Source organism: Pleurodeles waltl, chromosome 1_2 (genome assembly GCF_031143425.1).
Source record: "Pleurodeles waltl isolate 20211129_DDA chromosome 1_2, aPleWal1.hap1.20221129, whole genome shotgun sequence".
In the NCBI taxonomy this organism is placed as follows: Eukaryota; Metazoa; Chordata; class Amphibia; order Caudata; family Salamandridae; genus Pleurodeles; species Pleurodeles waltl.
Window position 1 is genome coordinate 197,179,492 of NC_090437.1, and position 26,034 is coordinate 197,205,525.

Below are 26,034 nucleotides of genomic sequence, written 5' to 3' on the forward strand. Positions count from 1 at the left end.
TGGGAGATTTCTTCGGAGCTTCTAGTGCAGAGAGGAGGCAGACTACCCCCACAGCATGCACCACCAGGAAAACAGTCGAGAAGGCGGCAGGATCAGCGTTACAGAGTTGCAGTAGTCGTCTTTGCTACTATGTTGCAGGTTTGCAGGCTTCCAGCGCGGTCAGCAGTCGATTCCTTGGCAGAAGGTGAAGAGAGAGATGCAGAGGAACTCGGATGAGCTCTTGCATTCGTTATCTAAAGTTTCCCCAGAGACAGAGACCCTAAATAGCCAGAAAAGAGGGTTTGGCTACTTAGGAGAGAGGATAGGCTACTAACACCTGAAGGAGCCTATCAGAAGGAGTCTCTGACGTCACCTGGTGGCACTGGCCACTCAGAGCAGTCCAGTGTGCCAGCAGCACCTCTGTTTCCAAGATGGCAGAGGTCTGGAGCACACTGGAGGAGCTCTGGACACCTCCCAGGGGAGGTGCAGGTCAGGGGAGTGGTCACTCCCCTTTCCTTTGTCCAGTTTCGCGCCAGAGCAGGGCTAAGGGGTCCCCTGAACCGGTGTAGACTGGCTTATGCAGAATTGGGCACATCTGTGCCCAAGAAAGCATTTCCAGAGGCTGGGGGAGGCTACTCCTCCCCTGCCTTCACACCATTTTCCAAAGGGAGAGGGTGTAACACCCTCTCTCAGAGGAAGTCCTTTGTTCTGCCATCCTGGGCCAGGCCTGGCTGGACCCCAGGAGGGCAGATGCCTGTCTGAGGGGTTGGCAGCAGCAGCAGCTGCAGTGAAACCCCATTAAGGGCAGGTTGGCAGTACCAGGGTCTGTGCTACAGACCACTGGGATCATGGGATTGTGCCAACTATGCCAGGATGGCATAGAGGGGGCAATTCCATGATCATAGACATGTTACATGGCCATATTCGGAGTTACCATTGTGAAGCTACATATAGGTAGTGACCTATATGTAGTGCACGCGTGTAATGGTGTCCCCGCACTCACAAAGTCCGGGGAATTGGCCCTGAACAATGTGGGGGCACCTTGGCTAGTGCCAGGGTGCCCTCACACTAAGTAACTTTGCACCTAACCTTTACCAGGTAAAGGTTAGACATATAGGTGACTTATAAGTTACTTATGTGCAGTGTCAAATGGCTGTGAAATAACGTGGACGTTATTTCACTCAGGCTGCAGTGGCAGGCCTGTGTAAGAATTGTCAGAGCTCCCTATGGGTGGCAAAAGAAATGCTGCAGCCCATAGGGATCTCCTGGAACCCCAATACCCTGGGTACTTCAGTACCATATACTAGGGAATTATAAGGGTGTTCCAGTAAGCCAATGTAAATTGGTAAAATTGGTCAATAGCCTGTCAGTGACAATTTGTAAGAAATGAGAGAGCATAACCACTGAGGTTCTGATTAGCAGAGCCTCAGTGAGACAGTTAGTCACTACACAGGTAACACATTCAGGCACACTTATGAGCACTGGGGCCCTGGAGAACAGGGTCCCAGTGACACATACAACTAAAACAACATATATACAGTGAAAAATGGGGGTAACATGCCAGGCAAGATGGTACTTTCCTACAACTAAGGAGTAGGTCTGAGAGCCCTATTTTTATACCACAGTGCCCTGTTCCTTGAAGTTGGGAGACTTTTCTAGAAAGGTTTTCTGAAGTTCCAGAAGTTTCCTGCCTCCCCTGACCTGGATCCTAGCTGCTGCCCTGATAATACAGGGTTGTTAAGCCTATTGTGTGGAATTAGAGAGAAGCCTATTCAGGTGTAAGTGGGGCTGTGGTTAGCTCCGCCCACTCAATCACGTCAGTTAATGGCTCATTCAGGTTCTGTTAACCCCACTATTGTATGACTGTCTGGGGTGAATTCACAAAGTCTCAACTGACACCCAATCATGTGCCCTGAGGTAGGATACAGGCACAGAGGGCGAAGGGCAGAAAAATGCCAACTTTCTAAAAGTGGCATTTCCAAACTTGTAATGATAAATCTAACTTTACCACTAAAGAGGGGTTGTCATTGCAAGTCCATAGATACTAAAAATGCATGATTTAGAAATTACAGGTTATTGAATATAATAAGAAATCCCCAAATGTATCTTATGGGAGGGGTTGGCCTCACAGTACTGAAAAAAAATAATTTGGGAGTTTTTCACTACTAGGACATGTAAAACTAAAAAGTACATGTCCTACATTTAATTACATAGCACTCTTCTGTTTGGGCTTCCTAAGGCCTACATTCGGGGTGACATATATGTAATAAAAGAGAAGTTTAATGCTGGGCAAGGGGTTTTAAATGCTGTCGACATGGCAGTGGGGCACTGCCTTCAGGCTGCAACGGCAGGCCTGGGACATGTTTTATGTGTTACTTACAAGGGACTTACACATAGGTTAAAAATGCCAATCATGTAAATGCCAATCAAATCATTTTTAGAGGAGTGAGCACAAGCACTTTAGGCCTGGCTAGCAGTGTTACAGTGCACAGAGTCCTAAGACCAACAAGCAAAAATCCAGCAAAATGTAGAAGAAGAAAGGCAACATTTTGGGGGTGACCCTGTTGAGAGGGCCATTTCCAACACAACCCATTCCAGCTTAAAGCGAGGGTAGACTAATCAATATCTTGATAAACTTCTCTGCTTAGGCAATAGAACATGGACAATGGCCTTATACTACAGGGGAACATGTCAGTTCTACACCTCTCTGAATCCAGTTGGACCCCTCTGTCCACACTCTGCTGAGCCACTGAACTGACGGATCAGGAACACTTCTCCTCACCTGTGGACCCCATCTGTGCAGCAACTAACCTTAACTTGCTAAAAGATACATCTCAGTAGACAGACGTCTGTCCCCAACCACAGGAAACTCTGTCCATAAGGATAACAACCAAGAGAGGCCACTGACAGCTGTCAGCGTCAAGTGCCAGAACCCATGCCACCTAGGGGTCTCTGACCTCTGTGGTTTCTCAAAACAGGGGGCAGTGGCCCCACCCTTTCTCTACTCTCGCTTTCACCAGTTCAGGGGTGGTTTTCCGAAATTGGACCTTCAGCCCAGGATCTGTGCCCTGAGGCTGAACAAGAGTCAGGGGTGAGTCCTTCCTCCCCCTGCCCTTCCCTCTGGTTCTCTGTACACTCCACAGTGGAGTGGTACCCCAGAAAACTGAACTGGCAAGGCACCAATTGGCTGCCACCCACCAGGCTATCCCAACAATCCAGTGCCTTGAAAAAATAGTCCACAAAATCTCCACAGGACTGTCTCTGACTGTCCCTGAAATTCAACCTGTACTCTTCTGGGGTGAATCCATATTTCTTGACAAGGGACTGTCTCATGGTGGAATACCTCAGCCTGTCCCCCTTCGCTAAGGCAAGTAAGGCGTCCCTACCATCACTAGGAATATGCCTCCAAAGGTCATCTCCCCAATCATTCTCAGGGATTCTCTGTACCTCTAGAGCTACCCTTTATGCCTCAAACCACCTGCCTATGTCATTCCCAACCTCAATGTCAGGCACCATGCCCATGGGTATGTAGACTCTTATCTGTCCGTTGGACACTGCTGATTCACTGACACCATTTCTGCTGGACTCCGACAGTTGTTTGGCCTTCAAGTCCAGCTTCTTGAGTCTGAGCTCATGGGAAATCCTCTTCTTCAATTGCCAGTCTCTTTTACTGGGCTGCTGCTTAATTCCCCCCACCATCAAGTTTGTTATTGGCCCATTCATGCTCTGCTAATCCCACTGTTGTGTGACGGTCTGGGGTGAAATCACAAAGTCCTAACTGTCAGTTACACTCATTCATATGACATAAGGCAGGCTACAGGCACAGAGGACTAAGGGCAGAAAAATGCCAACTTTCTAAGAGTGGCATTTTCAAACTTGTAATGAGAAATTTGGCTTTACCATTAAAGAGGGTTTATCATTACAAGTTCATAAACATCAAACATAACATATCTATATCTGCCACCCCTGGTTTAGGAATTACAGCTCATAATATATAATAAGGAATACCCAATGTTATCCTTTGGAAGGGGTATGCCTCACAGTAATGAAAAAACACATTTGCAAGTTTTTCACTACTAGGACATGTAAAACTAAAAAGTACAAGTTCTACCTTTTAATTACACAACACCTTGCTGTATGGGCTACCCAGAGCCTACATTAGGGGTGACATATGTAATAAAAGGGTAGGTTAAGGCTTGGAAAAGGGTTTTAAATGCAAATTTGACATGGCAGTGGGACACTGCCTTCAGGCTTTAATGGCAGGCTTTGGACATGTTTTAAGGTGCTATTTGCGTGGGTTGCAAAATAAGTGCTGCAGGCCCACTGGTTGCACTTACTTTACAGGCCCTGGGTACATGGTATACCACTGTACAAAGGACTTACATGTAAATTAAATATGCCTATTAGGTAGATGCCAATCAAACCATGTTTAGGTGAGTGGGCACAAGTAGTTTAGCACCGGTTAGCAATGGTAAAGTGCACAGAGTCCTAAGGCCAACAAGCAAAATTCAGTAAAAAGTAGGAGGAGGAAGGAAACAAGTTTGGGGGTGACCCCATAGAGAGGGCCATTTCCAACACATGCACACACACACACACACAAGCAGACATACACAAACACATACACATATATAAAACAAAGAATAAAGATAAGTAAGAGTTAAAAAAACGTTCTTTATGTTTAGTACATAAACCCAACTTCAGCAACACAAACATTAGAAATTCTACAGTAACAGTTATATTTTCATTCTCATTCAAAGTAATGTGTCATACTTATAACTCACATTTATACTTATGCACCACCTTAAGATTCAGAGATCTCGTGCACCTCTGTACACAGTCTTCTCACCTCAATCATCACTCTACATTAACTAACCAAAGGTATGAATCAGTCATATAGTTTTTGTGACAATTTTCCATTATTGTCAGGTCCGTGTTTCACTGACTTCTGAGTTGGGGTGTTACATATAGTTAATTATTAAGACAATCAGTAACACAGTGTGGAGAGTAACAACACTGGCAACATCAAATGGTCTTGGTTAAAGTGGAAAACATCTTCACTTTTGGTTGGTGAGTTTGTGGATGTGTGGGTATGTGTGAGGGGCGGTATTATAGAGGGGCAAATGGATTAATGGATGGATAAATAGAAGTTTTGATCCATTAACTGACGCATTTTTCATCCAGGCACTCTATCACTCCCTTCTACACTCCAATGCCTATTCTATGAGGCATTCTTACATTTTCCCACTTGTCCATCCACAATACAACAGACAAACTCACCAAATTATGAAAAGGCATTTTCACTTTGCCCTACCTATTGTTAGCCAATGCACCAAAATACACAAAACATAAAGCACACACCATACTCAATACAACATTCAAAATTAGGCTATAGGCTAACCCTGTTCAGTCATTGGTAAATTCAGGTGATTCCCTCCAGGCATTGGCTCGATGGGTAGTTCATTACATTTTGGATCAGTCAACAGTGATTTCCAGATATGTATTGTATTGTAGGGAAGTAGAGTATTATGTGGTGTGGGGGTTAGTCCTCACCATGTAATACTCTCACAAACCCTAAGGATGGTCTTGGATTCACACTAGTAAATCCTTAGCTCAGCCCTGGCAATGTGGCAAAGAGCAGTCAGGCTTGACATAGAGGAACATTTGTTAAGTATTTCAGAGCACCAACATGGACAAGAGGTAATTGACATGACTCAACAGAAATCCGACACCAATTCATAAAAACTAGAGCTTATTTTTATCTTAAATTAGACACCAAAAAAAACAGAATTGAATCAGTATGACGGGAGTTATTGATTTTAAAAGCAAATTAAAATTACAGGAGAACTGGCATTTAAACGTTGCATTGAAGTCTATGGAGAAAAATCACTAGTTGCAAAACAGTACTTCGAAAACGAGTTGAGTGGAATACTTATGGGGTTAAGGTTGTGCAGTCTATAGGACCTGATCACGACAGTCAGTGCAGTTTTACCTGGCCCATGGAGTCCAGGTGAAGAGTAGTCCTGGCTGTCTGTGGTGCTGAACAGGACTCGCGCTGGTGCTGTTTTTACTGCCTACAAAATAGTGCTGACAAAGGGATGCAAAATCTCAGCTGGGGCTGGGTTGCAGAAGTCAGATGTAGGCTTCATGCTGTGCCCTGAACCGTTGAGTGTGGGGTTCGGTTACTGGGCTGGCAACCAACCAGCCTTGGAACCAATAATGGTGCTGAAACCCTTTGGGGACATCACAGGGTCTGGGGGTGTGGTGTAGCAGCCTGAAACTTGGAGGCAGTTCGTACAACTACTCCCAGAAGACACTGCACCACCTGGCTTTCATCGATAACACAGCGGGATCGATGACCGGTGAAACTTCGGAACCTGTGAGTGTTTTTACTTGCTGCTTGCAGGGGACTAGTGCCACTAATCCAGGGGAGTCTGAGGGTGCTTCTGGCTTCCACAAGGGTATCCCTAGTCATTCAAGGATGAAGGTCATTCATGCGGTTCCCAGTCTGTTGCCTCAGGGACAGAGATCCCTTTTTTGCCTTGGTGCAGTAGGCAAAGCCCGGTTGTCGGTAATGTAGAGCACCTCTTGATCCTTCTTTGAAGTTGGACAAACAGATTTGATGTTCTGGTGTCAAGGGGAGGCCTTTAAATCCTTGATTTGGCATGGACACTAGTGGCCATTTGGCAACTAGCTCCTGATGGCTAATCCGCCCCTGAGGTGACCACATCCAGTGAGGTAGGTGACTTTTAGCTACTCAGACCCCTCTATTCTGCCACTTTTAAGATGACAAAAATTAACTTTTAGTGCACAGATCGGGCTGCTAACCCTAGACGTGTGGTTAGCCAGTTGGGGTTGTGCACTGTCCTGCAGACCTAATTTCCCACCTTACCATGAGGAAATATGCTTGGGGGTGGGTGGGTTGTTTCCTCCACTGGAAGACAGCACAGATGACTATCAGGGGCAGTGAAGCCTTCGAAGCTCACCGCCCTGATGGCTCCTTTCACTAGCTCGGCTGGGGGCGGTAGTGTGACCTCCTTCCTACTTCAGGCTTTGTTTCAGATTCCTGGGAACACCCACACTGCCTGGCAGGAGGTCAGAAACCTGTCTTTGCAGCAGCAAGCGTGCAAAAAAAGCATGGGCTGACATGTCAGAGCACAAAGAAGAGTGTCAAAGAGGTGGGCAACCTCTAGTGTGCCACATAGATGCATTCCAGCCATCCCTCTACACCAGATTCATGTCAGGGGAGACAAAGCACATTGCTTGACACCAAACTTAACATATCTAGATGCTACCATAATGGAGCTAACCTCTCAGGTCTGCCCGGGCTTAAGTCCCATGTTATCCTATGGACCGGCCTGCACATGTAGTGTACCTTATTGGAAATGATTCTGTAGAGACATAAGCTTGTGCTTACATACTTGCATCTTAAATACAATGCACCATGCCTCTAGGGATGCAGAAGCCTTCCTTTGAGTGTCTGACATATACGTAAGGCACTGCTTGGAGCTGTGCCTCTCATGGTGAGGGCACAGTTGAACTCAAGCCGTTTGCACCGCTCTAGCAGTCTGCAATGGCAGGCATGCCATCAGTAATTTGTGTGGGTCACCTAGGGCGGTACAAGATCATGCTGCATTCCTGGGTTCCCCTTTACCACCTAAGCCCTGAGTATCCTTGGTACAATTTACTGGGGGCTTACAAGAGGAGAAAGTTTTTGCCAGTCAGGGAATCACCAAGTTGACAATCAATTTAGGGAGAAAACATTGGCACTGGGACCTGGTTAGCAGGTTCCAGTGCACTGTTTGAGTTGAAAAGCCAGCATCTAGTAGTGCAAATAGGGGCAAAAGGTGGTGTTGGATAGCTATTTTAGCCATATTTTAGACATGTTCTTTTAGCAAACTAGGCCTGCTGTTGTGCAGTTTAGCCCAGTTACATTTTATTTAGCATCGCTTTACTTGTCTAGCAATTGCCACATTTGTGGTGGTGTTTTATTTTCTCTATCTATTTGTTCCTTCGCCTAGGAAAGACTCACATTCTTAGCATCGCACTTTGTGCCTTCCTCAAGCATGCAGTCAGGGTTGCCGGCAAAAGTGGTATGCTGTGTCTCCAACATTCACAGAAACACACATACTCTTGCGTGGGGACCTTTTCCAAGAACATCAACTGTTTAAATATAAAACACGTCTTTGTCCCCTACACATTAGAGGAAGATTCCAGCCAGATGACCACAAGTGCATGCTGATTGCTGAATGTCTTCGCTACAGCTGCTTGCTTAAACTGCCGAATCCCTGGTCTATATGGGGACAGTGTCTTTCTAGACTACAGGCTTTCTTGCTCAGGTATGGGGGGTGATGCCTACCCAGGGGTAAAACCTGAAGGGCGGAGTAGGGTATGTCATGCTGTGCTCTAACATAGCTTATGTAGGAAACATGTATATCACTCCTAAAGACAGTATGGCAGGACTGTTTTTGTGTTTCATACTCCTTGTCACCTCTTTGCTTTTAGTGTGTGTTTTTATCATCCTAGTTATTGAAATATAAGCCATTTTATCTAAGATGCAGTTACTTCAATACACCCTTATTGAACAATAATCTGCCTCTGTTTGTCTTTGCCTGTGTGAGACTAATGCACCTGAGAGAAAGGGATGAGACATGATTAACCACAGTTCCCCTGAGGAGTCCTTCCTCTCATGCGCCCGGTTGCCACAATCATCCCTGCTCTGGTGTAGAGATGAGGCTTTGCTAGTTAGCCGGAAAACCCGGACTAGGCCAACAGGAGTCACAAGGTGTGGAATTGTACTCAGTACCCCACAATTCAGGTGACTTTGCCACCTAAATCCAGTAGCCTCAATAAGATAATGAGAACCAATGCGACAGTGGGGGGGCATCTACAAAAAGCCTAGTTTTCTTACACATATATGTGTTGTTTTTACAGTGTTTCTACTTTGAATCGGTGACTGATGGTGAACTAGTTTTGTTTCTTTTTTTGTGATTCATGGTGCTCCTGTGTGAAGGCAGCTAACGTCACTTATGCTGCTCTGGCATCCACACATATGGGCCACGACTACAATCTGAAGCACTTTTGGATGACTACACCAGATACTGAGAGTGACTAGTGCAGCAGCATGAGCTCAGGAGAACTCAGAGCCAACCAGTCTGTACTTTCATCACAAGGCCTTCATTGAATGGTGCTCTCCCCTACTAGATGTTTACTACTAATTAGAGGGAAGAATGTTCACCGGTGTCTGTTAATGCAGTCTTTACACAATCCCATGTTGCATCCCACAGCCTGCTCAACAGAGCCCCAGGAGTCAAAACATGTACTTGGGCAGCATACACCAAGAAGGTGAAAGCAACATCCTCAGTTTGCTGCATATCATTTTACTTTAGCTATCAACATGCCAGTATTGATGAGATGTGAACATGTCTTAACTTCAATTATGATTTGTGCTAATTGCTAAACTATCATGGCTGGTTAAGCAATGGTATGGTGCCCAGAATTGGTATATTGCTGGCACGCACATAATGTTAGTAAATAATTATGTATTGTGATCTTTCTTAAAAAAGAGATCTTTTGGCATTGCCAAAACTTGTTTATACTTGGGTATTTGAAAGATTGCATACCTTATAGAAAAAAGGACAACTTAACTTATTTGCAGATTTTTGTCTTTAGAGCACACCGTCTTCATAAACAAATGAAAACCAGCAGATAGGCACCGTGTTCTGTAACCTATACTCAGTATCAGCAGTCTCCTAAATATCTCTGTTTTAGCCAATGCTATTTAACGTTCAGTAAAATTCACAAGCATTTGTTTAATGCTGTTAGAGTGGTTATCTATATTTCCTTCAGATGATATATATTTTTCATCCAAATTTGGATTTTTTACTCTTTACAAATAAGCACAGCTCTTAACACTCCATTGAGTGCATTCTTTGAGCTTTTTAAAGGCTCCCCTGGTAAAGTGGTTGTGTAGTGGATCCATTTTTGGCTCCTTGCCTGGGCATAGTATTTGGCTTAGCCTAGGCTTGCAGCCTGTGCCCTCTCACCCAGATAATATGCTCTGTTTTCATTTATTCATTTTAGCACAGCTTGTTTTAGTGGTAAACGTTTTTATTTTCACAATCAGTTGCTATTCTGTGAGAACGTCACTATCAGTGTTGTGCATGACATATTTTCATTGTGTTCTTCTGCCCCCGATCAACAAGAACAGAATGCAAAGACCACAGGATAATATCTTGTATTGCTGCTGCGAGGCTGCGCAAATAGTCTAGCACTTAAGTACATACCCGCGCCAGCCTTATTTTTCAGAACAAAACACCTTGTAGGACATTAGAGGGGGTTCCAGACAGGATTTTCCATCTACACTGCATATCAGTTTGCAGCCGACCTCAGCCTTTGTGTCACTACAGAGCCTGATCCGGAGACTGGAGGACCGACATTGTACTAAGGTAATGGGGGTGGGTGTGCTTCTCATTGACACTGCACGGACAGATTGGGCTTACACCGCTATGCTCTCTCTAGAGGTTAGAGAATAGGCTTTAGGTAGGAATTATATATTCATGTTTATAGCAATATGTTCTAGTTGTTCATCTTTACATCTCTGATCTTCACAATCCTGATTTTGTTATTCGTCATTATCCTAATCATTGCAGCTCATGCATGTTATCATAGATTGCAGTCTTTTCAATGTTTATAGCAATACGTTAGGGTTGTTCATCTTTACATCTCTGATCTTCACAATCCTGATTTTGTTGTTCCTCATTATCCTAATCATTGCAGCTCATGCATTTTATTGTAGAATACAGTCTTTTCATTAAAAACGATCCTACATCTCCTTTGTTCCCTGTGTATGTGTAAGAGACTTGTATTTAGAGAGAAAACTGTAAAACTTGTTCACCACGACTTCCCTGAGAGGTCTTCAGAGTTCCATGCGCTAGGCTGCCACAAATCACCTTTACCGTTTGGGCTTAGGTGAGGTGCTGCTAGAGAACAGGGAGGGTTTGGATGACAGCTGCCAACTGGTGTGGGAGTGAATCAGTCACCAACAAGAAGAGGTGCTGCTGCCCCAAATCCAGCTGGTCTAAGGTACGAGAGTCCTTACGACTTGGCACCAACAATGATGTAGGCACTCATTTTAAATGTCTCCTGAGTATCTCTGTCTCACATGCACTGAAGGTACCCTAATTACCATTATACGGAGAGGTCCGTGGTCTTATGGACAATCCTCCTCTGCTGAATAGGGAGCACCTATCTAGAATGTAGGTTGTTCAAGCTTGAACCTTAAAATTATTTTCCCCTGTTGGTGTTCCCAACTCTGATGCCTATTCTTTAATATGGCAAATGCGATAAATATTCAGGGGGAATTGCAGACATCCACTCAGGCAGTTTTTCTTAGCTAATGGCTTAGCAGAAGAAGACAAGGAAGTTACGTTCATCGTGGAAGCCCACGACACATGTTTAAGAGAATTTTTTTAATCTTGGGTCACTTTCCCTGAAACAGATGCAAATACACTTACATTTCACACATACAGAATAATAAACGTACCAGAACAGTACTGAGCTTATCAATACTTAGAAATACCTCTCTCTTTCGAAGAACATAAAAACTTGTTCAATGGCACTCTTCCACATGTAATACAACCCATGAGATTAGGTCCTCTAAGTAATGATGGACTGAAGTGGGCCACACTTGGAATGTACACACCACATCCCAATGTGCAGGCTATGCCAGTAGTTGAAGTATGCACACTCTACAACGAGCTAGTAGCAATATATACGTGTTTAATACAATTTGTAATGCAGACTTTGAACTCCGCCCCAGCAAGGGCTGCTCTAGCTGTTCATCAATTGCCCTCTACAGGAATTAATCCACAAGCAATACATTCAATAATGGGAGAAACTTCAGTTCTGGATTGCACAAAAAACAAATCCACTGGAAGTAGTGTTTCTCCCTACAGAACCCCAAGACAAGCATAGAATTCTCACAATGTGCTTGCCATTTGGTATGGTTCCCTCAAGAGAGGACTGTTGCACTTGGGGTACAGTCTTCGCCACAATTTACACTACCTCACATGGCACCCTGACACTTGCCAATTTACCAGAAGTGTTAAAACAAATCCAAAATGAACACAGGGCGTTCCTGGACTTGGGGATGAAACTGATGCATAATTTTGACACAGTATCCTCAATTATTTTAAGCAACATTAAAGGGGAAGCAGCAGTGTTGGCCATTCACCAATAGCTCCAGGAGATTCCTCAACAGGAACAGCAGTGCGAGCTACCAAAGATTATCTCCAAAACCTATATTAGTATAGGACGGGATAGTCTTGGGCCAGACCAACTAAGGAAGGTACTAAACAAGCACAAGAGAGCTCCAAAAATCTCTGGGATTAGCAAAAACAAAACAAAGACTGAAGAAGTCAAAGAGGAGAATCTCCCCAGCTGTATACCTCGGAGATAACATGTAATCTCTGAAATAGAGAAACTTTAAAAACTCCTGATAGATACCAATATACTGATACACATCCCTCTTGTTCCTTTCAGGACACACTGGATAAATGAATTGAGAGAGTGGGACAATAAGAAACGCAAAGTGACTACGCAAAGCCGCAGAAGGACTTACAATGTTCCTCAGAAACTTACGGAACAAAAGAGGACAAAACACCTCAACATAAGCTCCAATGTAATAAGAAAAGGGTGGCTGCAATTTCAATTAAAGATGCCAGCCACGCTGAGAACGTTGTTGAAGAACAGGACTTAAGCAGTGACTCTGCTAGACAGCGCGGCAAAGGCCACAATATGTCACCAGAATCTTATAGATCATCACGATATGACAGCAACTAACAACTTTCTCATAATCGAGACAGCGGACAGGTGCATTTCCCCACCTGACAGGATTTATTAATTAAATATCACAATTGACGGGGACATAGGGAACACCATTGAAGTAATCTTCTGGGAAGCACTGAACTTTGATATAAGATTGGCAGATAAAGATTGGCCACCTGAATTTGTTCTCAAGCGCCCACATGGGAAAGATGTCATTTTGCCTTCTTTCTCAGTTCTGGTTTCAGAGGTTCTGAAGGAGGCCACTGACTGGGCTCTGGCACAGGCTCCCGTACTGCACCGGGGAGTAATTGAGCCCTGTGTCTCTACAATGAATAACCTGTTACTCCCTGTTGCAAAACCAGGCCATTCAAATAAAATAGTTTTAGACAATAGACACTTAAACAGTCGTACATGCACTTATGCAATACAAAAAGCCTTCAGCACACCACTAATTAATAACATAGTGCTAAAAAAAATGCAAAAGAACCTTAGATATTTCCAATTTTTTTCTGTCAAATCTAGAGACTGAAAATTGGGATCGATGCGATTTTAGCTCATTAGGCTCTCAGCAGCACTTTTGTTGTTTGCCACAAGGGTATAAGAACAGCCCAGGGTTGTTTTCAGCCCGTGTAACATCAATACTACTGTATATGATATCAATCCTGAGGCATTGTTGTATGTGGATGACATCTATCACACAGATGATGACCTCAACATACATCTGGCCAGGGTGGATCAAATCATGTTAGAATTCACCGCCCAGGGCTACAAATTCAGTTTAAAAAAAACTGAAATTGCTTTCTTCAGTGTTCTTTTTTTAGGATACGAGCTAACAGATGTAGACAAGAGCCAGGCACCGCACTTTCTAAAAAAAATTTGCTCAACTTTAACCTCCAATTACCATTAAGAAACTGCAGTCATTGTTGGGTTTCTTTAACTTTGGCAGAACATACATACCTGATTATGCACAATGCATAAACCCACTCTGTGATCTATTTAGTCCAGAATTTTCAAGCAAACACTGGACAGCAGAACACCCACGCTTTCTTAGAGAGCTACAACCGGACATGCTAGAAGCAAAACACTTACAAACATGTGAAAACAAAACAAACTTGGTCATCAGAATAATTGCCGGTGCCTTTGGGTTCACCCATGTCACTTTTAATGATGGTGACACCGTACCCATAGAATACAATTCTCATTTGTACTGAAATGCAGAACAGCGTTTTGTACCCACAGAAACAATAGTGGCTACTGTCAAGGAGAGGCCACTTGCCCAAGGGAAAAGCATTACTGTCATTACTGAGTGCCAATCCTTGAGGTGGTCACCAAAGCCAGCGTTCCGATCGCCAAAGCATTACATCCACGTTAGATTCAATGGGCAACCTCCGTGACTGCCACTAATGTTGATTACATCTTTGATCCAAAACTTCAGACCCAAGAATTCCTCCAATACGAATAGAAGTATCCTGCACCTACTAATATATTACCACTTGACTAATACTGAGCTATTATTTAAACTGATGGCTCAGCACAACCAGCTGCAGGTACTAAAGATCAATACTCAGCCGCTGTGCAGCCGTAAGTGGGGTGATGAGGGATGGTATCTTCCACCCTCAAACCACCTTCATGCAGACACTAAGGAACTACACTGCACAATTGGCAGAGCTTAAGGCTCTTGTCTTGGCACTGGAACGTACGGATTTGGGCCAACCAACGCTAAATGTGTGCAGTTTGTTCTATTGTGTCATGTCCTATAATAATTACCTAAATCACTTGTGCCTGAATGGCTTCAGAGATTCCAAAGGGAACACCATCAAACACAAAAAGTTGTGGAGGCGGGTGGCTGATCTTCAGGACAGAATACCAAACGCTCATGTAGTATATACATTGGGCCATCAATGTGTAGGAATACACATTGTAGGAAACACTTTGGCTGAAGAAGCTGCCAAACTCGCAGTAGCTATGGCTTCTGCTGCTGCAATTACTAGTTCTCATACAAGGTTGGATAATGAGATGCTGGCTGGTGTGAAAGCTTCGGCTGAAGCAAGCCTTTACCAAAACGACACCCAGCAAAATATTCCTACCATCTAGGTGCCCAAAACATTGCATTCGCAACCATTCCAGGGTTGGGAGATTGTATGATCCCCAACCAAGATCAGAGCTTTGATGTCATCAAAGCAGCGCATTAGGGTGTTGCTTCTGCACACGTAGGTGTTGTGGCTACAATATCTCTATTGCAAAAACGGTTTTGGTGGCCAGGACTATACAAACAGACCAAGCAATATGTCCTTTGTTGTGAAATGTGCCAACAAATTAATTGGTCCACCATCAAACGCCCACCTCAGACATCCCTCCTAATTTCCAACAGACCTTTACAATGTATGCACTTGGACCATTGTGGTCCCTTACAACCTGATGGTGCATACAAATACATTTTAGTCGCTGTTTATTACAGTGTGCATGGCCACAATGGTCAGCTGATTGGCAAGTTTTGTATTGTCACATATGCGGTTGCAGCATTTCACTAAGGCCAGGGCCCTGCTTTTGCCTCTAGGGCATTCAGGGACCCCATGGGGAGAGTGGGTGTTCAGTTCCATTACTCCTCACCCTATCATCCCAAGGGAAATAGCGTTGTAAATAGGAGGAACCAAGACTTAAAGCAGTCCCTAACAGCAAGAGTATTAAGTTCAGGCCATAGTTGGCTTTATCCCCTATATGGGGTCCTGAGCGCACTTAATAATCACCCAGAAGGTCCTCGGGAGCCCCCCGCATATGAGAACCTATTTGGAATAGCTGTGTATGTCCCAGATCTTGATGGCACAGGCACAGTGATGGAAGATCCACTGTTTGACATAAATGAACGTGCCTCTGTTTTACAGGAGGTACAACTATCCCGTGATGAGAATTCAACTGTCTGTGTCACCATCTTGGGAATAAAGGATTTGCCTACACCATTTACAGGCTGGATTCCTAAATTCTTGGATGGAGTTTCTGAAAAGATTGCTGCGAAAATGGTATTTGGCTCATCCTACAGAGCACCAATTCCAGTCTTGAGAATACACAGTACCAGAACTGTCATTGTACCACTGCTGCCTGGTTCCAAAGAGAACAGATTTGTTTCAATTGATAACTTAAAAATGCACTGTGTGGCCGATCCTGCACAGTAGATCAAGATGTCCTTTGGGTAGTACCTGTTCCCCTTTCACTACCCAGCAGAATATACCTCTACAAGCAGTAAACAATGCTTCTGCAAATACCAATGCTACAATTGCCTCCTTGAGCATGGGGAGGGTGGAGAATGAGCTTCTGCTAGTTCCTGTTACCACTTCATCGACAAAAAACGTCTTAGATGTGGAACTTTATTATTCCAATTCAGCACAGACAGATGACATCTTCTATTATGAACCACCACAACAAATGGCTACATCCACCAGCTCTACACAGGCTCCTGTGTTGGCATGGACTGCTTCTTGTTATTTCATCGACATTGATCGTTGAGATACGAGAGTCCTTACGACAGTCTCATGTGTCACTTTGGTGCTGGGCACAGAGTACTTGCCAGCACATTATATCTTATCAGAAATGCTCAACCTGGTGTGCATATGTAGGAGGAAAAACATTTGCCTTGTTATTTATAGTCCTTACAAGTACTATCTAAAAATCACATAATTAACTTCAGTTAACATGTCACGGTTAAGTGCACCCATGAGTTTCATTTCAAGAGGCCATTGCTGAATAACAATAGAAGTTCTGCTAGAAGAAAGGGTGCACTCACATGCCATTCATCTATGATAAATGTAGGAAGATACAGCTAACTCTGCCCTCATGCCTTGTTTTCCTGGCTATTAGTCCTGGAATCCTTGGCTCTAACTTTTTGTTTGAACCCTCCTGTTCTGCTGACTTTGTATTTGCTGGCCTTAGGACTCTCCACAATTTCCACTGCAAAACAATGCTAATGTGCTTGTGCTGTCTCCTTAAAACATGGTGGAATTGGCTTATACTCAATTGGCATATTTAATTTACTTGTACGTTCCCTTTAAAGTTACGATGCTTGTGCCCAGGAACTGTACATTAAGGCCCGTATTTATACTTTTTTTGCGCCGCATTTGCGTCGTTTTTTGACGCAAAAACGGCGCAAACTTGCAAAATGCCATTGTATTTTGTAGGTTTGCGCCGTTCTGCGTCAAAAAGCGGCGCAAATGCGGCGCTAAAAAAAGTATAAATACGTGCCTAAATGCTACTAGTGGGTCTGCAGCACTGATAGTGCTAGCCCCTTAAGTAGTCCCTTTAAATATATCTCAGGCCTACCATTGCAGCCTGTGGGTGCAGTTTTAAGCTGTCATTTCAACCTGGCAAGGGAAACTTCTTGTTACACCCAAACCTTCCTTTTTAATACATATAAGTGACCCCTAGGGTAGGTCCTGCACATGCTAGAGGGTAGGGTGCAGTGTGTTTAAAAAGTTGGACATGTACTTTTAAGGTTTGCTTGTCCTGGTAGTAAAAAAGGTCTTAAATTTGTTTGTCACTGATGCAAGGCCTACATCTACCATAGGATAACTTATGAGTTACATTATTACCTATAATAGTCTGTAACTTCCAAATGGAAACAGGTAACCAGTTCATTTTTAGGGTCTTTACAATTGTAATACAAAAAATCCAGCTTTATTGTAAAATTGGATTTTAAGTTACAATAGAAAGCTAACATTTTCCTGCCTTAATCATTTAGTGCCTGCAACCTGTCTCTGGGTCACGTGACTAGCTGAAGCTGACAGCCAAGCTCTGTGTATCCCTTCTTGACAGCCACACACAATGGAGAACTTAGGTATGCTTGGACAGATCATCACTGGCAGGATGGGAGGGTGGAGCTGGGCACAGCCCTTTGTACACTTGAATAGACTGTGTCCTGCTTCCACACAAAGGACTGCATACCCCCTGTAATTGGTTTAGGTCCAGGACGAGGGAGGCAGGAAACCTGTGAACTTGAAAGGGACAGCTCTAGAAGCTCCTTCAGCTTCAAAGGAGGCACCTGGCATATAGATTGGACCTCAGGCACCATGTCTTCGGTACACTTTTGGACCTGCAGAGGCTCTGCCAGGAAGAAGGACTGCTTTGCTGCTGAAAGGACTGCCACTCTGCTGGGCTGCTGCCCTGCCAGACTACTGACTTGCCAGACTCCTGCCCTGTTGATTGCTGCGCTGCTTCCTGACTGCCTGAGTCAGAGGTATTGGACCTGCAACTGAACCCAGAACTCCCAGAGTGACTCCAAGGGTTACTCTGTTGGCCTCCTGTTCAGAACCACAGAGGAATAACAGGCTCCCCAATCACCTGAACCAGCACCTAGATTTAACTGGCATAAGCCCCTGATCCTCAAGTGGCGCCCTCAGGACATGGACCCTTAATGTGGCCTCAATAGAACTGAAATTACGTTTTTGGGCAACCGCAAACAGGCCCCATGACACCAAAACCTTGTCGCTCGCTCTGTCTGCCAAAGCAAAGTTCCGTCAACCTGACCCATTGCACTACAGCATTGACCATTCACTGGAAGCTCTGTCTTGACTGTTTGAAATGACAGCAGGACCTTTGAGCTACAGAAATGATCGTCCGCAGCGCCAGGCATGTTCTTAGCGCTACAACAATGAACATCCGCGACACTTTTCTGTACCTCACAACCAGGAATCCCTTTGCTGGACTGAGCTTTTCAGCAAGACTAACCTGGTCCTTGTTTCCGACCTGCAACCTATCATGGTTAGCCAGAATCTGTGACGTTCTCCTGGTCTCGTAAGATCAGATAGCCACGAGTGGTGCTTTAAGCTTTTTGGTGCTATTTTCACTTAAGTCTTTAAAATTGCATATATCCGGTTCCACTGATTGGATTTTGTCATTTTGGTCTTGATTTACTTATTACATTTTACACTATTTTTCTAATTTGCTGTGTGATTTTCTTGTGTTGTGTTTTCATGTAATTACTGTTTGAAGTGCTGCATAAACACTTTACACATTGCCTCTAAGTTGAGCCTGACTGCTCAGTGCCAAGCTACCAGACGGTTGAATGCAAGTTAATTTGGGGTTTGTTTTTGCCTCACCCTAAGAAGGATTGCAATTCCTTGTTTCACCCCCCTCAAAAGCAACCCAATTACTCACACTGGCACTATTTAGATAGTTTCACATTCAATTAATTGTGTGTAGTGCCAAAATCAATCCCTTCTCTGCAGTCAAGTCAATCCCTGCTCATCTTAACAGTAGCTTTCTCTAAGGCAGTGTCAAAATATGGTAATGTTGTAGTTATGTATCAGGTTTCAGATATAACACATTTTCTGTGGTGACACACATGTAATATGCAGTGCTTAATTTGTAAGAGAATAAGTGCCAGTGCTCGAAGCTCTGCTAAGAAGCCCCTGGGTGGTGCAATTAAATGTCAGTGCCTGAATACCAAGGCTGGTAGTTTTGAAATACCTTTTCAATCTACTGACAGACACTCCTTGCCCCTGTGTCTCACTCAAGCAGGGCTTTCTCCCTTTGTAAGTTTTTCTGTTTCTTCCGCCATCTTTTAGATTTGTGTGTTTTTCTCTCTCTTGGTCGCAGTCAGTATCCGATGGGGAAAAATAAGTACCAGTGGCCCACACCGGCAACCACCAGCTCAAATTAAGCACTAATAGTATAGCGGTACCAGGGTAGGCTCTATCATAAAAAGGATCTTCTCTTTGCAGCATGCATCATGAGAGGTGCTTGAATTGTATGATAGGGTGGCAGATGTCACACAAGGCACTGTCTCAAGCCAGAGAGTGCATTATGGGTTAGCATGATGAGGGCAAGGGGCATTTGTCTATGACTAAATCTTTTTGCTCTTGTGTTCCTAAACTTATATGATGCCCTGAAATCTCTGCACTACCCATGCTTCTATTATAGCAACAATTAGACAGAAACACAGATACATTGATCATATTGGCCCTAATTACAAGTGGCCGGGAAAATAGGCTGGGATTTCCCTATCCCCGGGGTCACTGATACCTTTGGTGCTAGTAACCCCTGGGGAGGGGAAACTCTAGACCATCATAAGGTGAATTATCCATGCAGGCAAGATAAGTGGCTTGGATGGTGTCCATTTATTCTCTTGTGAATTCTTAACTTCAGTTCATGTTGTAAATATGCCAGCGTGTCTCTGTATATTGACATAGTGGCTGAATATTCTGTAGCCTTGTATAGCCCTTTTGGAATGCGGGCCAGATGAATGAAACCTTTTTGGAGTTGCAAACACTCCATTCTGGAGTTTGCAATTGCAAAAAATGCTTTTTGTTATGTAGCAATTTAATTTTAGGAGTTAGTGAAGTTTTACCAACTCCTAAATTTGGTTGTGACTGAATACTGATTAGGTTTTTGGAAGGGACATATTGTCCACGTCCCTTCCAAATACCAAATTGCTAACAGATTTATCACTAATTTGCAGCCAGAATCACGTTTACAAACAACTATAAAGGAACCTGCTCCCAAGACTGGGTAGTTGTTTATTTACAAATGGATCCTTTCCCTTCTGTGAATTATTGAAAAAGTTTCAGGGGAAGTACTGCCAACTCTCAAAGAAACATATGAAAAAAGATATTTTTTTAAAGCAATTCCTTTTCCTTTAAGGAAATTGGGATGCTTTCAAATATAAAAATTTTTAATCAAAAAGGAACAATGGACATGGTGGTCTACTGGTCAATGGAGGCCAGCATCCCTATGATTGCCACCAATCTGAGTGAGTAGCAATTTGCGAGCTACCTTTTGAATAATAATTAGGTAAGTTGGACTGCTACCCACTCCAATTCAGAATTTTGTGAACTGTCTTATTAGAACATAGTTTGCTTTGCAAAATTCAATATTAGTCACAAAAAGACTGGTCGCTATTGTGTCCATTTTTTATTACCAGTATAATGTTACATCTGACTCTATGAACGTGCTTTCTAAATATCCACAGTAAAATAATTTAAATATTGCTGTCCATTGGACAGTCATAAGGCTGCATGCAATACAAGTTGATAATACTTTGTTGCCTGCACTGTTGCTTTCCTTTATAGCTTTATAGCATAAAGTTTATTCTGAAACCTTTAAATGCTCTTTAATTAGCTTATTTTTTTCTTTGTCTGTCAAAGGATTTATTCTGTACCACTTGATCATTTATCCAATTTGGCACTTCTTTATCACCACATTCTGGGCATTATTTATTTGCCCTTGAAATAAACAATATTGCAGTGTTATTGTTTATGGCCGGCTCTAACATGGTTATATTGCAAAAGGTCAAAACTAGAGGCCTATTTTAGGGCTGAAGTTAGCTAAGACCTTTTGCTTTTACTGAAACTATTTAAAAAATGCTTACCTACAAGGCTTTCAGCCAGACATCTTCATTCTCTGTGTTCTCATTGTGTCATTCACATTTTTGTTCCATCCTCTACAGCAGATAGCACGGGGTAATGGGTCAGCCTACTACAGCTATTAGCTAATTTCACTGTGACTGATTGCCTTCTGCTCTTTCACCAAGAGCACATTCACACCAAGTAGATCCCATCACTACCAGGAAATATTATGGCAAAGTGTATTTTGTAAGGTCAAAAAATATTTTTCTTTTTTAGCCATTGCAAGGGTCCAAAAGCTCTTCAAAAATAAAGTTTTACCAAAGATATGACAAGATGAAACAACCTTTGACAAAGTCAAAAGGCTGGTAGTCAACATCATGGTTTTTGGCTATGCCAATGCTTGTTAAAATTTGGGTTCATGTGTATTTATGAAGCACAGTTGACCCTTTAAACCAGGAGTTATTTACAGGCAGTGTTGAAAGCAAAGACTACTTAAAAAAAAAATTATGGTCTCACGTCTCACTCTAAACAAAAACTTTGCTTGCTGCAATTCATATATTGGCTATAAACTGACCTTGATTGTGGATATACAAGCTTAAATAAAATGAATTGAAGACTATATGGTGCAATGCATATGCTAACATCTCAACAGATTTCTCACAGAGCACTTACTTGGAAATAACATGCAATAACAAGGAAAATGCTAAACAAGAATAACAGACAGATTTTGTAGCAATTAAAAATGCTTTCTACACATTTCATATTTGAATGTATATGATAAGGTAATATGTTGACATATTTTACTCTATTTTCACATTTTAAGTATTAAGGAAAAAGTTAAAAGTTTGAATTGTTAAGGACAAATGAAAAAAATACCTTTTCATGGCATCCTTTCTCACACAGCAAAAACTGTTTAATCGGAGAACCCATGGCCATCTCCACAGTGCGAATTGATTGAACAAGCTCAGCCAACTCACTTGGCTCCAGCGACGCCAAGTGGTCACTTCCTCTCCAGGTTTTGTCCAAAGTTACATGTCGTTCCACTACCTTGGCCCCCAACGCTACTGCTGCAATAGAAATGGCAATGCCACCTTCATGGCCAGAGTATCCAATCGGGATGTCAGGAAACTCCTCCTGAAATACCTTAAAATAAAAATGTGAGAAAATGTGTTATTAGTTGAGGTGAATTGTAGTCCGACACAAGTAATAATGTCATTATTCTTGTTAGGTCCAGGAAAGATTTTAGTAATGTAAACCTGAGTTTACAACCTCTCTTTGTTGTTTATATATTTTTACTGTATGCTTATGCTAAACTCCCTACAATCTCTATTATAAACTTGAGTTTTCCCCTTGAGAAAATGTGTAAAGCATTTAGAAATACTAAGCAGTTAAAAAGTTGAAAACACAAGAAAATAAAAATCCCACTCCAATTTTTTTTAAATATGAGATATTTTATTGTACCAAATTACACCAAAACAACAAAAATCCAACATGGGAAACCAGAGACATACATTTTTAAAGTTTTAAATAAATATGGCGCCAAAAAGCACAAAATGCCAACCGCAGGCAACTGGTTTCAGTAGGTTGGGACTAGGGTAGGGATTAGGACTGACTACAATGGAGCTTTGGTCTGATAGTCCTCATTGGGGCAAGGCTGAATTGGAAGATGGGCTAGTTAACAATGGCTTGACAAAAGATGAGGTCTTGGTGAAACCATTGACAAAGGCAGGAAAAGCTCTGAGGGAGAAATGTCTTCAGTTCGCATCTAGGAAGTCAATAATGTTAATCAGATGCTGCTCCGAGGTTGGCCCAATGAAGAATTCTACCTTCAGGTTTAGCCTCTTTTCTGGAAGTCAGATTTCCTTAGCTGGGCAAGGCTGAAAGCTGTAGCTGAAGAGGAATCGACATTGCTGTGCATCGGGCTCGCAGAATTTGAGTAGCTGGAGCTAGGCCGACTGACAATTCACTCTCAGCGGATTGGCTGGCAGACTGTCCAGCAGACTGACCTCAGCAAAAAACAATGAAAAGTTCATGGATGACTCTGATTATAATCCAGATATGGCCTCACAACAGTTCTCCAGACAGAATTTTAGCAATAAGTTTCTAAGTACCAGCTTTTAGGGTTAGGCAGGAGGAGTACATTCTGACACCAGCCAAGGGTTCTAGGACCTCACAAACAGTGCTTGAGGGGTCAGAACTAATTTCAAGGGAAGCCACTGGCAGGGTCTACAACACATCCAGTGGAGACTGGTCAACTAGACTTGTCCAGGAACATGGGCTTCTTGTAGCTGCTGTGTCCCTGTAACTTAACAGGAGGTCATACAACTCACCTTTGGAGTCTACCTCTTTGTCCTGGGTACAAGTGAGAGCACGTCGAGCCTCTAAGGTTCTCCTCACAAGTTTCAACAGCAGGTGCAGTACTCTTTCTGGCATCCACAGGTCCAGTAGTCATCTGAAGATGGTGCCCTGGGGTGACACATTTATGCTTGGCACTAGCCAAGTGGGGTATGACTCTGGGCCTCTCACTAACCAATGGGGAAAACGTTCCCAGAGTAGGCCTACCCACTTTTGTGGCAATTCCTGTGTTCTCTACTGCCTACAATCCCAGAGTGCTCCTCTCTACCTAAAACCAAGATGACAGAACTATTCTTCCCTTTTGCAGAGCTCCTGTGCCCACCCTAGAGTGGTGGTCATGGAAATTAGTAACTCTGTGGTCACTCAAACCCAGTTCTGATGCCAGCTCCTCTCCCATTGGAATTGGTGCCTGGCTGGCTAGAAGGGAAAAAGAAGTGGCAGACCTAGATGTGAGTTTCATATATGTATGACAGATTAGGCATCTTTGTAGATAATTAATTGCCTGGGCACTGCCCAGATGATAATTCTGTCAAAGGAACAGGGCATTCGCCTATAACCAAGGCTTTTCTCAAAACTCTGGGAGCAAGCTTACATCTCATCAAGAAGCTATTCAGCTCCTGGGTGACAGTTGGAAGCTCCTACAAATGGGCTTCTAGAGGCCTTGGGCACACAAAAGGTGACTTTTCAAAAGTACATTTGTAAAATATATAGTGCAAATCCAGCTTTACCAATGAATTGGACTTAAAATAAATATTTTATAAAATCTAAGAATTAACTTTTTTGGATTCCTACTTGGAAATAACTTTATTTAATTTTAATATTAACTCCTGAAGCATTCCTACGTAACAACTTACCCTGCTCAAATGCAAATATCTTTTAGGGTCTTGTCACTGTGGGGACATGTTTTTTACATTAAACAGGTTAAGCCTGCACAGTCAGATTACTGGTGTCAAGTCTTCTGTTAAGTCCCTGGACTAATCTGGTACCAGTAGTTCCACAGGAGCCGACAAGTATTTCTGAATGCCCACCAAACTTGCTTACAAGAAATACTTCACTCCTATGTAATGCTAACTCGGGGTGGGGGGGAGAGGATAGGGATTGAAAGGGAGGCTGCCTCTGAAGACTGGGTTGCTGCCCAGAGATGTCTTTTCTTTTGCACCCACACTATGTGTGCATTCTATATTTGGCAAGCACCTAAGGAAAAGATTGCACAGTGAGTATTAATATATACAAACACATCACTCATTTCAGTTAGCGCATCACTTCTCATTAACACTCCCAAGCCTCATAGTTCCTTCAAAATTTTTCTGTAATTAACTCTACGGGTTTTGGATTATGGCTTCACCCACCTTAAACTTTCACAGGACTAGCTTCTCTCTTACTAAATGAAATTGTTCAATAGTCTCTGTGCTTTCTTCGACTTTAGTTGAAAAATTCTTCGCATTAAGGGTTGACTCACAGTCTTATGGTTGGTAGTTCTGAACCTTTCAGTTTAACAGGAATTGAAGATATATATGCACATACATAAATTTCTTTTGTGTAAAAAAACAAAGGTTACAGGGACATTATATTTAGCATTTGAATTTACTTGCAATTGCAAAAAAACATAAACATTTATCACTTATAGTTATGGTTAGCTCATGTAAATGTAACTGATGCCCCAGACATGCACAGTTTTCTGCTAAATAATTTTACCGTATAGATGTTATAAAATATGTCATGAGAAATGTAATATGTGTGGTTATTAACAGGGCATGGCGAGGGATCGAGTTATAGTTGCCTTAGTGCACGAGAATGTAAAAACTTTGTTCCAGCACAACTTTTATTTGTATTCAAATGTTTAATATTTATGAAAAGTTCATCCATAAGTAAACCATCATAAATTAGGCCTTATGAAAAGATTCTCAGTTCAATACTTTCATTATGTAAAAAGATATTTTTTATTCAAATACTTCTTCTCTTTCCATACAGTCTTCACATTGCATTTACTCTCCCCATAGCCAGTGTGTTACGTCCTTTCCCAGGACTTCTTCAGGGCTACAAAACATAATACATACACATTTAAAACATAATCCCCCCTTTTTAAAAAAAAAATCATGAAAGAATTATCTTCACAAAATACAGTAATCCACGATGTCTCTACCCTTAAACAAGTCTCAAGTCCTCATCATATGCTTAAAGCAAAACTGAAACTCTTTTCCATATATCCTTCATACATCTTGTGCAAATATCCTAAGGTTCTGGATCAGCGTGCCTACAATTTCTTGATTTAATACATCCCATCAACCATTCACTCAGTCAATTCCTTATTCTGTGTACCTTTAAAGAGTAAATGGCCCATAATAACCTACGTGTATCTCACTGCAATGCACTCAGTATTTGTCATTATGGCAATTGGTCGAATCCACAAGGTCAGAAATTAAAAAATGTAATTGAAATAGTTTTTACAAACCAAACACTTGTGTGGAGGTGAAAACACATATAAAATATTATTTACTAGAAAACATCCATCTCTTTATAGGGCATGCACAACTCCAGCTTA

The 26,034-nt window shown here is 42.6% G+C and overlaps 1 protein-coding gene across 1 annotated transcript in view; it reads right to left on the minus strand.

Annotated features, from left to right (window-relative positions):
- LOC138299488 (sialic acid synthase-like) overlaps window positions 1-26,034 on the minus strand; it is a 278,224-nt gene that overhangs the window by 49,761 nt on the left and 202,429 nt on the right. Inside the window, exon 5 of the mRNA XM_069237763.1 lies at window positions 22,014-22,280. Coding sequence (XP_069093864.1) covers window positions 22,014-22,280 — 267 coding nt within the window. The remainder of the gene's footprint in view (window positions 1-22,013; window positions 22,281-26,034) is intronic.